Here is a 15,390-nt window from a genome sequence, read left to right as displayed (position 1 = left end):
ATATATATATATATATATATATATATATATATATATATATGTATATATATATATATATATATATATATTCGTTTCCATATATTCATTGTATTCATATAAAAACAGACATCAATTGAAAATTAAGCACACAAATATGAATATTGAATAGATAATTAAAAATTTATCAGTTATAAACATGATCTGGAGTGTAAAATTCAGGGCTGTTGGCTGAACTAACGTGTATACTGTTTAAACATTTATCAAATTTCAAAAAGTAAGTATCTACTAGGGCAGGGCTTCTTAAACTTTTGTAATTCCCGACCCCATTTATGATTGCGATATTCTTAATGACCCCAACAAATATAAACAAAAAATAAATTAATATTTTTTGATGATATGTTTATTAGGTAATAATATACATATGCATATGAAAATACATAAATTTAGAATTCGTTTTGAAACATATAAAATCTAACATTGAAATTTGCACAAAATGTTATAGAAATGTTTTTATTATAGTTTCAAAAACAAAAGTGGATTCTGACCGTTCTCTCGAATATATCCAAGTAGTTCCGTGGTAAATATTAAATTAAAGTTTGCGTCAAAAATTTAATGAGATGGATGTGCCTGTTTTTTATTGCATAACAGATCAAATCTTGGTGTAATGTTTGAAACTGCTGGGCACAAGACCTCTTCAACATTTTTTATCGCTGAATGATATTGGGATTTAATGTGTGTTAAAGCTGAGAAAGTAACTTCATATAAATATGTGGTGTTGAATGGCAGAAGTACATTTAACGCCATATCGGCGATTGTGGGAAATTCAGTTCTAGTTCCGATCCAGAATTCGGTCAAGGGCTTTTTTTTGGAATTGTAGTTTTAAGTTTGAGTCACACAAAAGCTCAGCAAATTCCACCTGAGCTTTAAGTGGCAGATGATCAATCTCGCTTAAGCCAATCCAAAACGGCTTTTGAATCCAAACTATTTTTTTGTAAATCAATATTTAATATAAAATATGTCTGTAACTGTATTTCTAGCGCTTTTAAGTGATCTACAATAGTTTTTGCAATAAAAGTTTTACGATGAATTTTCTCAATTTCAAAATTGTCGACACTGGAAAACATTTTGAACGAATTTTTTTCGACCCTACTTTTCCAAATGCTGATCTTTTTAATAAAACTTCCAATTTTATCGTCTGAAGTAAATATATCGCAATTTTTTCCTTGGAGAGACAACTTAAGATCGTTTAACTTCGCAAAAATATCTGACAAATAACATAGCTTGGATAGCCACAAGTAATTTTGAAAAAAAAGCAGCAAACTCACATTTTCATTCAGTTAGAAATATTTCGATCTCGTCCTTTAATAACAATAATCTTTTTAAACTTTGACCCCTTGACAACCATCATACTTCTGCATATAATTACAAAGTTGTGTAGTTGGAATCCGTATCCTTACAGAGATTTGAAAATAAGCGACTGTTAAGGGCATGGCTCTTAATAAAAATTATGACCTTAACAGCATCCTGAAGCACATCGTTCAATTCTGGTGCTATCAATCAGTTAAGAAGTGCCCAAAGGATTTTTACATGCTGGGACTGTAAGGTCCTGTCGGTCGCGAAAGGGTTAAACTGGCTAATTCGGAATAACATGCACTTCGTTCACAATCATACAATGGCTAAATGAAAATAACACGTAATGTTTATATAGTTTCTTCGAAATAACACTTAGAAATTTTGTTGATAATATTTATCAGGATTATTTCGGTTTTAAGAGATTGACAAAAATAAATCTAATTTTTTTATAAATTTCTATAACATCTTCTGATTCATTGTAAATTTATACAAGATATTATAATGATCGGAATAGAAATGCTGGTATAAACAGTCTTTCCGAACTAGAAGATTTTATGATATATTTATCTACGATGATTGTTATTTTTCTTTATAGCAAATAATTTTACAAGTTAAAAACATTTTTTGTTAAATTGTATTTTTATCACTCGCGACCCTATAATTTTGCTACGCGACCCCAAATGGGGTCGCAACCCATAGTTTAAGAAGCCCCGTATTAGGGTGATGAGAGGCTAGGGCGTTTAGAAGTTCGTTGCTACCCTGTCTAAAAAAGGCCTTGCCCTAACCCTTCATAGAAGAATTGCAGTTAGAGCGAGAGTGCTTCCTCTATTACTCATAAATTTTTCTTTTCTGGTAATTGCGGTTTATGTTGTGTAAAATAATGTTCCAGATTTGGCTCAGTTTAAAACCTAAGAAATTTTCAGATTTCTTAAAAACCGAACCGAACCCTCTTCTTTCTTTTTTCTTCTTTGAGTTCAAATCTAGAGAGAAGATTTAGATGTTTCCCTTTTCGTGCTGAAACATTGCATGGTCTGTTGAATTAGTCAGAGCTTCACGCTTGGTTGAACAAATCTATTATAAATTTATTAAGGAAAAACTCTATGAAAGGAAAATAATTTGGGCTGTTGTATTATTCACCGGTTGCTGACATTGGAAGAACCAACTGTGCTCAGTGACCAAAAACTTTTTTTTTTCTTGACTCCTTTGTGTCGCTGCATTCCTTATTCAAATGTTGGGCACAGATGTCTTGATTGTTGTTGTCTAAAGATTTATTTTTAAACTAAAAACACAGCCTATCAAGCGACAGGTATAAAAAAAAGCTTGTACTCTCTTGTGAGGATGGAAATGTACAGATTATATAATAGAAATACTTGCTTGACTTCTGGTATCCACTCTATTATATCGTGTGATTGTTTTCTGATTAATGATTGGCTAGAAGTTACCAGATAGACAAGCTAGACAGAAGTGCTTTTTTAAACTAAAAACAATCTTATTTGTTAAATAAGGGCTTATTTTGTGTCAGATTCCAATCTTAGGTTCCTGTCTAAGCTAACGAACTTCTCGAGCATTTTTAAGTGAATTTTAGTGTTTGAGGGGTTTTCTCACTATGTCAGAACATTTTGTATTTTAAGATTTCTATATTGACTTACTAACTCATTCAATATGATACTTGATGGCTTAGCAAGGCAAATTATCTTTGTTGAGTGTCCATGTTATAGAAATTTAAAATACTTCACCAGGAATAGGCTACTATTTCCGCGGAAAATCCGCTTATCATTCGCATGTGTTTGCTCTCAAATCTTTGAAAGAAAATGTTCCAGTGTCCCGCCCAGCCTTTCCATTCTGGAAATGACACGCAAATTTTAGGTTGAGCGCCATATGGCACTTCATATCAACCCTTAAACAGCTCCCTATGATGTTCCAGTGCTTTGCTGGCGGCAAAGAAAAAAGAAAAGGAGGGCACATCAGTGCTGCCTATGCCCAAAAAAAAAAAAGTTTCCTTGTTTTTCAAGTTTGGGGCTGTAAGTGTTGTGAAGAGGGTTCAGTAATTTCAAATCCATATTTGTACTTTTCGTTTCAATCTGACGCTATTTTTGAGGGTTCGCTCTTTACGAAGTTACAGCTATCGCTGCAACCATGATTCAATGGTCACTGAGATCGAGATCATCGACCATGCTCCCTGACCATCAATCTATTTCTTCTTTTTTTCAACTCCAATGTTAATCATGTTGCATTCCGCGTTCAAGATGAATGCCAGACAATAGTGTCTTGGTTATTGTTGGCATACCTAATATTTGGCAAATTCATTGTAATTGGACTCAACGCAATGTCATAACTAAACAAAAGTGGAAATATGTTTTGCTTGGTTTTATCGTGCAAATTCTGTTGAGGTTATTGTTGGGTTATTCTGTTACATTATTTGAGACTTCGTCATTCAAAACCAATCGGATTTTTATTTTAAATTTAGAATGTATTATCATCTTAGTAGGAGTCAAACTTCCATAACATAAGACAATGTAACATTTCTATTCAAATGTAGATAGAAGGGGATAAGTGTGCAAAATTATTACGTGTAATAATTAGAAACTGAATGTAAAAAATTGTGAAAACCGCACCCCGTGTTCCAGTCACGTACCCATAAACTTACTGTACGGGCCCGAAGACCCCCCTGAGTGAGTACCTATACTGTTCTTTCTTATGTGCGGATACGGTATAAAATGAATAAATTTTGTAAAATGTAAATATAGGCTTAAACTTGCAGCGAAGCTACGAATCTTTAACTGTTACACCGCGGACCTCGTTTTAATATTTGCTGCAGCATTGTATTCAACTGTGGATCTATTTAGTCCATCACTTCCTTTTTATTTTTCCATAGGTGTGGTACATTCAATATATCCTGTAGCTTCAGTAGGGGAGGGGCATGCGTCCCCTTAGAGTATATAAAAATACATTCTCCTCCCCCTAATTTCATGAATTGACGCCGGTGAATGTATATATAGGTTCGTAATTGCATAAATTTTTAGAAGAAGGGGAAACCCCGCCATGCATAATCCAACTGGTTTGTGGTTGATCAGTTCGCATAAATATAAATTTAACTGGGCGATTTCTTGACTTTCAAACGGCCAATTAAATTTGTGTTGTGTTAATGTGACTGCTGTTGAATTAGATGCAAAATTTTATGATGATTTAACACTTTCGTTAATATATTCACTTACGTAAGTCTATGTATGTATATTCAATACAGCATAGCTCTTTATGGTAATCTGACCTTGTCGATAATAAATGGAGACCAAAATAACATACTACTTATGCAGTATGCATTTTATTACCATCCTACAATAAAGTTTATGCTAACATCTTCAAATGGTAGTTAGCTATGTTTAAATGCTTATTTGTCTTTTTTTGCTAGAAAGATCCGATCGTTAAATGTCTTGAAAGAGGGAGTATGTTTTATGAGGAATTTCTTTGTTAACCTGTAATATGCGGATCGGTGTTGTCTAACCTAAAGCGGATCGTGGACAGAGAAGATTGAGTAGGATAATAGTTAGTAAGAAAACGATATGAAAGGGGAATTTATGCAGTAATCTTTAAAATGTCTTAGTTTAGGTAAGTGTAAGGAACTGTTTCTACAGACGGCTTCAATACTAGGCACAACTAACTGATTTTCACGCTAGGCGGATTTATATTTACCCTGTAACAAACGTCTGAACATTCGGACAAATAGTGTGTTTCTGTCAGGAAAAATTCCCTATGGCAAATAATATGTTTGTTGTTCGCGTGGTGTGAGATTAAAATGAGTGGTCTCTCGATAACTCAATGAGTCGCTCTCTTTCAGAAAGCATATACACCCGGAGTCACGTGCTAACCGTGGTGGAACTGATCCAAGCGTTGCGGAACTTTGCGGCACAAGTGGTGTTCCAAGAAGTACACAAGTGGCGGGAAGTCAGCGCTCCTTCGGAATAACTTAAAATAGAAGATTCTATAGCACACCTTTTACGTTGAAAGATATATTCTCTTAAATAAGTAAGCGAAAATTGGCTTCTCAGCTGAAGCTTGCAGGCCCTTTTTTATTGACAATAGTAATCATAAACTTTTATCGCTATTTGTCTCTGTTGACATTTATATTCTATATATATATATATATATATATATATATATATATATATATATATATATATAAATAGTGGAGTAAATACAAGCGAAAATCAACAATAACGTTACAAAAAAAAAACAAGTAACACAAAAACAAACAACAATAAATCACCAAAAACAATCAAACAACAATAACATTACATAAATAACTTTAATAAAAAAAAAACGAATTAAGCCATGATGAGGCGACAATCGCTGGTACGCTGTTTCTGAAATCCTTATGTGTAAACCAGTCAGTTTTTCAGCAATATTCGGGAGGTGAAACTTGTTTATTAATTTTCTATTCCTGAGCAAAGAGGAAGATATTTACAAAAACGGAAATAGGCCACCCGAATATCACTAAAATCCTTATTCCTAAGCATAGGATATGTGGTGCTGTAATATACTTACCAATTAATTTGATTGTTTTAATTTCAGGTGATAGTTGGTGGCAATAGACGTTACCCAATTGGAAGACTTAATTATGCTCAGCCTAATGGCCAAGAAGGACCAATTCCAAAAATCGTAATTATTGCTGTGGCAATTGGAGGTGGTCTTCTTTTATTAGTAGTTGTAGGGATTTTGATAGCCTACCGACGAAAATCAACGGAATCGTCCAGAGTTCTGAAATCAATGCAGGAACACATGGATATGCTGGAATTACAGGTGGCGGCAGAGTGCAAAGAAGGTAGGATTTTTTAAAATTATTGTTTATGCCACGAAATGCTTACTATAGTGCCGTAGAATATAAAATAAAAATAATCGGCTACTATATTTACAGAGAAGTGAAAACAAAAAATTCTAAACCTATTAATCAGTTATTCCTTCGTGCATCCAGTGAATCAGGAATGTGTTCAGGATTTTATTTTTGGCGAAAGATATCATGCTTATTTATTCAAACAGAAAATAGAAGGAGAATTATATCCAGGGACTTACGAAGGGCGGGGGTAGGCTCGGTTGCTGCCCCTCCCTGAAAATCTAAATGTTTTCGAACTCCTGGGCACTTCACCTCTTATTCAAAGTATCACATAAAATTGATTTCTTGTATTAGTATACCCCCCTTTCCCCCAAAATAAAAACTCCCACTTATGTTCCAGGCTATATGGAAACTATAAAAAAAATCGTTAGATTCTGTAAACATTACACATTAGGTCCACCTGTATCGACTGGTGAAGTCTGCGAAATCTATCCCTGTTCGTTTTTAGACTAAGTGAAATCTCAATTGTGCATTTAGTATATCATTTCTTTTTTCTCTCTAAATACCTAGTAACCTATGACTGTAATATCTCAAAGTCAGTTTTTGCACAACTTTCGTTTGGATTCGGATGTGCTGCGTGTTCTCGTATAAATTTCACTTCTTATAAATATGTCATGTTGCTTTAATATCTCAGTCAAAGCCTATATCACTATGTTTAATCAACATGCAACTAATACAAATTTTTTTCTCTTCCAAAAGTCAGAAATTGGCATTAAAAGTTTACTTTATGCAGACGGAGTTAATTTGAAAAGCTTCTAGAACATAATACCACGTAGTTCTAATTTAGTCCTTGCGAAAAGTAATAATTAATTACTTCCTCCAGCAGTTTTTCACTTATGTTCCATCACCAATTAAAAATATTTAGTGGACTCGTTTCGCTGGAGACTAAGCTGCTCAATGTTGATTTTTTAACATATGATTTATCAAATTTTTTCTGTCGGGAGATTTCTGAAAAAAAAATCCTCAGAATTTCTAAAATGCATAACGAATACGCTAGTTAAAACAAATATTTAAGCAAATGCTTTAAATGTATCTAGTGTCGTCCAAAAATGTGACACTCTTAAAGTGTTTTTTTTTTTTTCAAGAGTAATAGAAAATGCGTTCTTCAAAAAGTCTTCATAGAATAGCAAGTTTTTATTCAATTTTATTTTTTTATCGTCTGGTAGTTATTACTTTATATTAAAGGTTTTAAAGGAGGATCAACAGTTTTTTCTGCTTTTCCAGTTTTGTTTTTACTAGTTTTATCAGCATATAGTAGTTTTCCTTTTTCATTCTTTTCACCTGGGTTGGCTTGAGTTAAAATCGTACCGCTAGTTTGAAACTTCGAATGATCATTGAATTTAAATAGCTTGAAACAACCTAGATTGCGAAAAAAGGCAAAAACCTAAGCATATGTTAATTTTTCAGCCATAAGTGTATGCAGAAAAAAGTAGCCTACTTGTCTAATAAAAAATCAAATAGTAACAAATCAGGAAACTACAAAAAATATTAAGGCCGTGATTAAGTGAACTTGAAAACATCGAGCTTCAAAATTGAAGTTAGGGTAGCCTTCTGTCTTTTAATCCTCTAGAGACCGTCGATTGTCAAAACTTCAAATAGCACCAATTATCAAGTCTTGTCAAAGGTTTTGATAGACAGCTTCCTTTGGCGAGATGCTTCAGCCGAGAAATAGTAATATATTTGGCTGCGTCTTGCAAAGCTTGGTTACCGACCAAGGGAGAAGAGAAAATGAGCAAAAGAGCACTATCATTCTCAAGTACAAAATGCCCATGTATATGAAACTGTGACGGCATGCATAGAGGGCATTTTAAAATTTATTGTTTTTTTCACTTTTTTTTCCCTAGGGATAGGCTATTTAAAATACCTCAGTTGATTAATTCGAAACTAAACACCAAACTTAGTTGAGAGCTTTCTTCGAGGTTTCTTAGAAAACCAAAGTTTTCTGACGAATTTAATTAAAAAAAAAATTTACTGAAAGCAAGGAGTGGCATTAAAACTTAAAACGAACAGAAATTACTTCGTATATGAAAGGGACTGCTTCCTCGTGAACGCCCCACTCTTTACGCTAAAGTCTTTTACTGTTTTAAAAATAGAGTTAAGAGAAAAGAGTCGGACTTTAGCGTGAAGAGCGGGGCGTTGATGAGGAAGCAGCCCCTTTCATATATGAAGTAATTTCTGTTCGTTTTATGTTTTAATGTCACTCCTTACTTTTAAGTTAAAAAACACTTGTTTTTATTTAATTTAATTTCTGAACGTTTTTGAAGCAATGCATGTTTTGATTTATGCTCTCTGCAGATGAATAATTAAAACGAAATTTGCATATATTTTTTTTTTTTTTTTGCTGAATGGCTTTCTCATAGTTTTGATCGAATGATTTTGAGGAAAAAAGGAGCGGGGAAGGAGGTCTAGTTGTCCTCCGATTTTTCGGTTATTTAAAAAGGCAACTAGAACTTTTAATTTTTTACGAATGTTTTTAATAGTAAAATTATTAGTAAAAATTAATTTTATTAGATAAAGATATACGTAACTTACAAATTAGCTTACGTAACGAACTTCTGTATTCTCATATTTTTATTACATATATGAGGGGGTTCACCCCTCGTCAGTACCTCGCTCTTTACGCTAAAGCTTAAATTTTGTCCCAATTTCTTAAGAATGACCCCTGAATCACAAAAGCCGTAGAATAAATAGTTGAAATTTCTAAAAATACTTTAGCGTAAAGAGCAAGGTATAGGGTTCTGCTCCGCCTCAAGGTTTGTCGCTTGACCTAAATCTCTTGACTTGTCTAGTTCTTCGGCGTACCGCATTATTAGGTATTTTGGATATTTGCATCTACCAAGCTCCAATACTTTTTACAAAGGCGCTGTCTATGTGTGGTAACACTTTTAAGATGTATACCTCGCTTTGATTTAATTTTCCCCATGATTTCGACTTTGTGTGCACAGCTTTACTGAAGGCTCCTGACTATTTTTCATTTCTAGGTTCCTTCATTGCATTGAAATAATTTATGAAAATTTCACACTCTATTAACAAGCAGCTGATTATACCAGCTTCTCATTTTGGTCTCTAGGGGGCATTATCGGAGATCTGAAACGATTCTTCCTGGCAACCGACTTGTAAAAGTTTCAGGTAGCTGAAAATATTCTATGGGACTGTTAAAAAACAGGAAAATACATCGAAAAATGGTTCCAATCATCTTACAGGCTATTGTCTTCTACTCATGATAGTACCGATTTTGTTCTAAAAGCAGTATCCTTCATAGAGTACACTTGTGAAAAAGACCTAGACATTTTCTAAGATTTCTAAGCAATTAGAGGAAATAGAGCAAAATCCTTCCAAACATTTTGTAGCATCTTCAAGAAGCGATGACCTGATATTAAAAGCGGCATCTTCCGCCAATGAATACTTGAGTAATTTTTAAATATAAATTTTAAATTTAACATGGGATTTTCGAGTTCCATCAGTTCACTTAATCACGGCCTTAAGGCAATTCCCATAACCTAGAGTTTGGTTTAGCATTTTTACACTTACTAAGTACAAAAAATACAGTTGAAATTCGAATGTACAAAGTCTTTCAGGTGTGACCATGTCAATTGAATATTCGTATCTACATGAATGTGTTCGTGTGCGTATGTCTGCGTAAATATCTCCATGAGTGTGAGTTCGTGTCTGTATGGCTGTGTGTGCGTTTATTCACATGAGAAAATTGAAGAAAATGGATCGTAGACGACTGACAAGGAAAAAGAAATCAACATGGGTCGGACATACTTTTTTTTTGTATATACAACGCATTTTGTGGCACCATGAATTTCTGGGCTAACGGCATTTTCTGTCATTCTTATAAAATGCACCATGATTTTCTGGGCTAAGAGCATTGGTTTTTCTGTCAATCTTATAAAATGCACCAGGACTTTCTGGGCTAAGGGCATTGGTTTTTCTGTCATCACATGAAAATGCGTTAAGAATTTAATGTTTTGTCTCTTCGAAAATGTTTGTTTTTCTATAAGTTTGTGGCCAAAATTAAAATATAAAAACATATAATATAATAAAGCAAAAAACATAACATAAAACATAAAAAACATACAATATAAATAATAAAAAATAGAAATATAAATTACTGAGGAGACGCATGTAACTGAAGCACAATTGAGACTTTATTATTGAACTATAGTAATATAACTATGGCCATTTCAGACATTGGCTGGGAAACAAAAAAGAGAAATTCAAATATGGCTTTATGAACTCAGATGAATGGGAGGCCTTTCTGGATCTGATACTCCAAAAAGTTCTGTATTGGGCCTCTATCTTCAGATTATTTATGTTTAATGTGGTAAAAGGCAGAAAATATGTGAATTCTCTGAATATTGTTCGAAATTGGTCGGAAAATAAAATAAACAATGAGACTGCTGCCACCATCCGTAGCCAGAATCCTCTCTCGAAGACTCGGTCTCATGACGACTATGATTGTCGCCCCCTGACATTCTGTGGAAATAAGATAAACAGTATAGCATGTATGTTGCCATTGATTCATTCATTTATTAAATACTAAATATACTATACAGCATATAATACACCATATAAAAACAGGATCTCCTGAAGTTATCATAAGTTTTTTTAATGTGAAGAAATCTCAAGCTGCAACACATTTTCTATTTTCCTTATTCTTTTTTAGCGTTCGCAGAATTACAAACAGAGATGACAGATCTAACTTCAGACCTCACATCTGGTGGTATTCCATTCCTCGACTATCGGACATATACAATGAAAATCCTATTTCCAAATATTGAAGATCACGGTATTTTACAATGGGAAAGACCTGAGCTGACCAGGAAAGAAAAAGGCCTGAAGTTTTTTGGCCAATTACTGATGAACAAGACGTTTCTACTTTTGTTTATTAGAACTTTGGAGAGCAATCGCTATTTCTACATGAAAGACAGGTATATTTGTAATCATATTAAAAGAAAAAGTGATCCTAGAACAGGGGGGCTTAAGTTTCTGGTACAATATTCGACGAATCATATCCCGTCGAAACTTTAGAAAGCGGTTCATAGATTGATTTGGTCCTTGTTGGATTTTTTTTTTTTTTTTGGTTGGTTGGATTTTGTAGAAAATAATGAAGAATTATAAAAAATTGGAACATTTTTGTTATCTATGTCTTATAAATTAATCCAATCACTTATCGTTATTTTTCGGTATCCGGATTCGTTTTTGTTTCGATTTTGTGGGTTAACTACGAAAAAAAAGAGGTGTGTATGATCTTTAATGTCTTATAATTCTTGTAGGATAGTGAATCAAAGCTACATCCAGTAAGTGGGCTACCGGTTTGACCACCCCTATATATATATATGTATATATATATGTATATATATATATATATATATATATATATATATATATATATATATATATATATATATATATATATATATATATATATATATATATATATATATATATATATATATATATATATATATATATATTTCTAACTCAGAAATTGATCGTAAAATGCAGCTAATAGGACTATCTTTCATAGAAAAAAAAGCGACTCGTAAGCTGATTTCTAAAAAACAGGAAAAAAACCGTTAACCTATCTCCCCCCCCCCTCCCGAAGGAAAATCCTGGGTCTGGCTCTTTAGAGTATTTGATTTGATTTCAATTTTCTGTCTTCCTTTTTCGTATCCTAAGGCTCATTGATTTTTTTTATACTTTATCTACTTGTCACTGGTGCAACTTAGAGTGGGTGTTATTTAGTATTTATTTAATAGTTGGAGATAATAGGATTACCTGATATTGTTACATATCTAAATATATTATTTGCTTGCAGAGTCAACGTAGCTGCACTAATCATGGTCACACTTCAAGGAAAAATGGAATACTGCACCGACATTTTAAAAACACTTCTAGCTGACTTAATTGAGAAGTGTATGGATGGCAAGTCTCACCCAAAACTCCTGCTTCGACGCACAGAGAGTGTGGCAGAGAAAATGTTATCCGCCTGGTTTACATTTCTGCTCTATAAATTCCTCCGAGAATGTGCGGGCGAGCCTTTATATTTCTTATTCAGAGCAATTAAGCATCAAGTTGAAAAGGGGCCTGTTGATCATGTCACCTCAGAGGCTAGATATTCACTGTCAGAGGAGAAACTTATTAGACAATCAATTGATTATAGACATATGGTTAGTAATGAACGTCTTTTTACTTTCTCATCATTTTGCTTTTCTAGTTATGTACGTGTTTCACCCCTCCTAATAAATCTATATTCTAAAATCATATCCCCAAGTGACTTACACTTTTCGTTGCGTCTAGGCCTATCCTTAAGACATTTATACCGGGTTAGCCTTTTTTATACAAATTTCTTGGAAACAATTCTAAATTCACTGTTGGATCTTTCAGAATCATCGCTTGGCTAAAACGTCATGTGATCTTTTCTGCCAGGTATATTTTTTATATATTGGTAGTCCATTCTGAAATTTTCTTTTTTCCAAGTAGTTGAAATTATACAACTTGGCACCACTGCTTCAACAGTCTATGAATATAACTTATGTTCTATTGTTTTGTAGTTTTGTGGGGTTTACTCCAAGGTTTTGTAGTATTTCTTATTAAATGGAGGCAATGTTGTCTCTGGGAAATTTTGCCTCTCTCTGTGATAATTACAAAGACAAATATTAAATATGCAAAAGACTGGCACCATACTGTATAGTAATTAACGACGCTATGAATGTTGCTGTAAAAGATAGGGCATATTCCACTCTTGGATTTCTACTTTACTGTGACGACTTGATTTTGAGGTGAATGGTATTGGGGGAGGGGTTTAAGAATAGCATATATTGTCAAGCCCCAAAATGATAGGTTATTTTGACACTGGTATCAAAATAGTGCTTTAAAATCCAGATGGAAGTAGGTTATGATCCCTTTGTCCTACTGTTTTATTATGATTGTAAATAAAATTGTCAGTATTTACTACCATTTAAATTAAGAATAGTGCAAAGCGTTGTTGGAAGAGAAATGCTATAGAAGCATGTAAATGTAGGACACTAAAAGATCGAGAAAAAGCTTAAAATGAAAATTTTTGTATTTCAATAAGTCTGACTTCTGAAACATTTCAATTTTAAATTTATCTATAGATCCAGTAAAATGTCACTTCATCTATGATATAACTTCAACACAATTCAAAATCCAACTTTAAAGTATGTGTGGTTTCGTTTTCCACTATTCCTTTATGTCTACTTCTATTGTAATACGTAGTATAAATATCATTACTTCATATATTGGGTCGTAAATTCATGCCTTTCTTTTCTGTTGCTTTTTACTGTACTTTTTTAATTTCTCCCTAATTGGTATATTTTTTTCAATACTATAAACGACACTCTATCTAGACTGAAATTATTGCTTTTAAGTTTCTATCGGAATAAAGAGATAGATACGGGAAAACTTGTTAGGTAAAGCTAAAATTGACTAAAATAAGCTATTTAAATTTAAATGAAACTAAGTAACTCCATCGTCAGGAGTTATAGACAAGTTTAAATATAAGACACAAAATCGGATAATCATTTTGATATTTATATTTGTAAATAGGTCATGTTCCTAAATCCTAAAGAGGAAAAAATTAATATGGGATTTATACCCACCTTATTTTTAATTATATTTTTCGTGAATGAGAAAAAATGGTGCAATCTTAAGCATTCGGTTTTATTTTTAACTCATGAATTACTTTTATTTTTAATCACCAATTACTACTTCAACACTTAACAGCGATATTAAATACGTTTCTGTGTCTTTCTTATCTTCTAATCTGTAAGCAACACCAAAGAAGGATGCTTAGCAAAAAAAAAAAAAAAAAAACAACAACAGTGAAATTATTAATGAGGTGGACTGACTAACCCATAAATTTGTTGATGTTGACGGAAAAAAAAGATAAAAGTATCTCCTTTTCCCCTTTAAGTTCCTTCTTCTTCTTGTTTGGATTATAATGGAGTTTAATAGAGATCTCCTTTTCTCCACTAAGTTCCTTCTTCTTTTTTTCTTCTTCTTTGGACTATGATGGAGTTTAATAGATGTCTCCTTTTCTTCTTTAAGGGTTGAAGTATCTCCTTTTCTCCTTTAAGTTTCTTCTTTTTTCTTCTTCTTGTTTGGATTATAATGGAATTTAATAGAGATCTCCTTTTCCCCTTTAAGTTCCTTCTTCTTCTTTTTTTCTTCTTGTTTGGATCATAGTGGAGTTTAATAGAGATCTCCTTTTCCCCTTTAAGGGTTGAAGTATCTCCTTTTCTCCTTCAAATTCCTTCTTCTTCTTTTTTCTTCTTGTTTGGATTATAATGGAGTTTTTTCCGGATAATTTCACCACTGGAATAAAATTCTGGGTGCTTTAGTGGACTGCTGCAGCTGAAATCGAGCTCTCGGTTCGATATTACCAGAAATAGATCAAATAACGCTGCTCCGGACAGGACTCATCAAATTCTTTTTTGTTTAGATTGTTATAGGCTTTTTCGCATAATTTTGTCATCAGAATAAATTTTCGGCCCCTGCAGTGGCGTTCTGCAGTCGATATCGAACTTCGGGTCCCTTAGTACCAAGATATCAATCCTACTGGGTCACCACAGGTGGCTAAGTTCCTTTTTTCTTTTCGTGGCTAAGTTTTCCTTTTCTAATAAGTTCCTTTTTCTTCTTTGAATTGTTATGGAGACGCTTTCGGATAGTCTCATCAGCGGGATCAAGTTCCAGACTTAAGTTCGTTCATTTTTCTTCTTCATCTTGTTTGGATTAGTATGGGGACCCTCTCCCAAATTTTCACCACTGGAATAAAATTTCGAGTCCTGCAGTGTGTTGCTGCAGCTGAGTTCAAACTCTGGGTATTACCAAGCACTGCGTCCAAACTGAACAGAATAAATTACTTATTCCATTTTTGAAATTTTCTAACCAAATAGTATTGTTTCTTTCTATCTGACTAAGTGTAAGCACAACTTATTATGCTTCGGAGAGTAGTACGAATATTCCAGTTATGTTAATACTTCTGGGACGATGATAGTAAATAAAGAGAGCTAAAATTTCTTATTATCTGACTTTTCAGAGCGAAAATAATGACAAAAAATCAGTGATCATTTATGATAATAAACTTTAAGAATGCTTAACAGAAAATGAAAATGTATATATAATCCCACCTGACCAAG

General features: G+C 33.2%; 1 protein-coding gene across 2 annotated transcripts in view; it reads left to right on the top strand.

The window, feature by feature from the left end:
* Positions 1 to 15,390, top strand: part of LOC136037941 (plexin-A4-like) — a 317,250-nt gene that overhangs the window by 281,052 nt on the left and 20,808 nt on the right. For both annotated transcript variants that reach the window (XM_065720812.1, XM_065720810.1), the window contains exons 18-20: positions 5,902 to 6,151; positions 10,893 to 11,157; positions 12,048 to 12,399. In XM_065720812.1, the coding sequence (XP_065576884.1) occupies positions 5,902 to 6,151; positions 10,893 to 11,157; positions 12,048 to 12,399 (867 nt within the window). The remainder of the gene's footprint in view (positions 1 to 5,901; positions 6,152 to 10,892; positions 11,158 to 12,047; positions 12,400 to 15,390) is intronic.

Source organism: Artemia franciscana, chromosome 17 (assembly GCF_032884065.1).
Source record: "Artemia franciscana chromosome 17, ASM3288406v1, whole genome shotgun sequence".
NCBI classification, from domain to species: domain Eukaryota; kingdom Metazoa; phylum Arthropoda; class Branchiopoda; order Anostraca; family Artemiidae; genus Artemia; species Artemia franciscana.
Note: the sequence above shows the minus strand (reverse complement) of the source record. Positions and strands in the feature narration are given on the sequence as shown.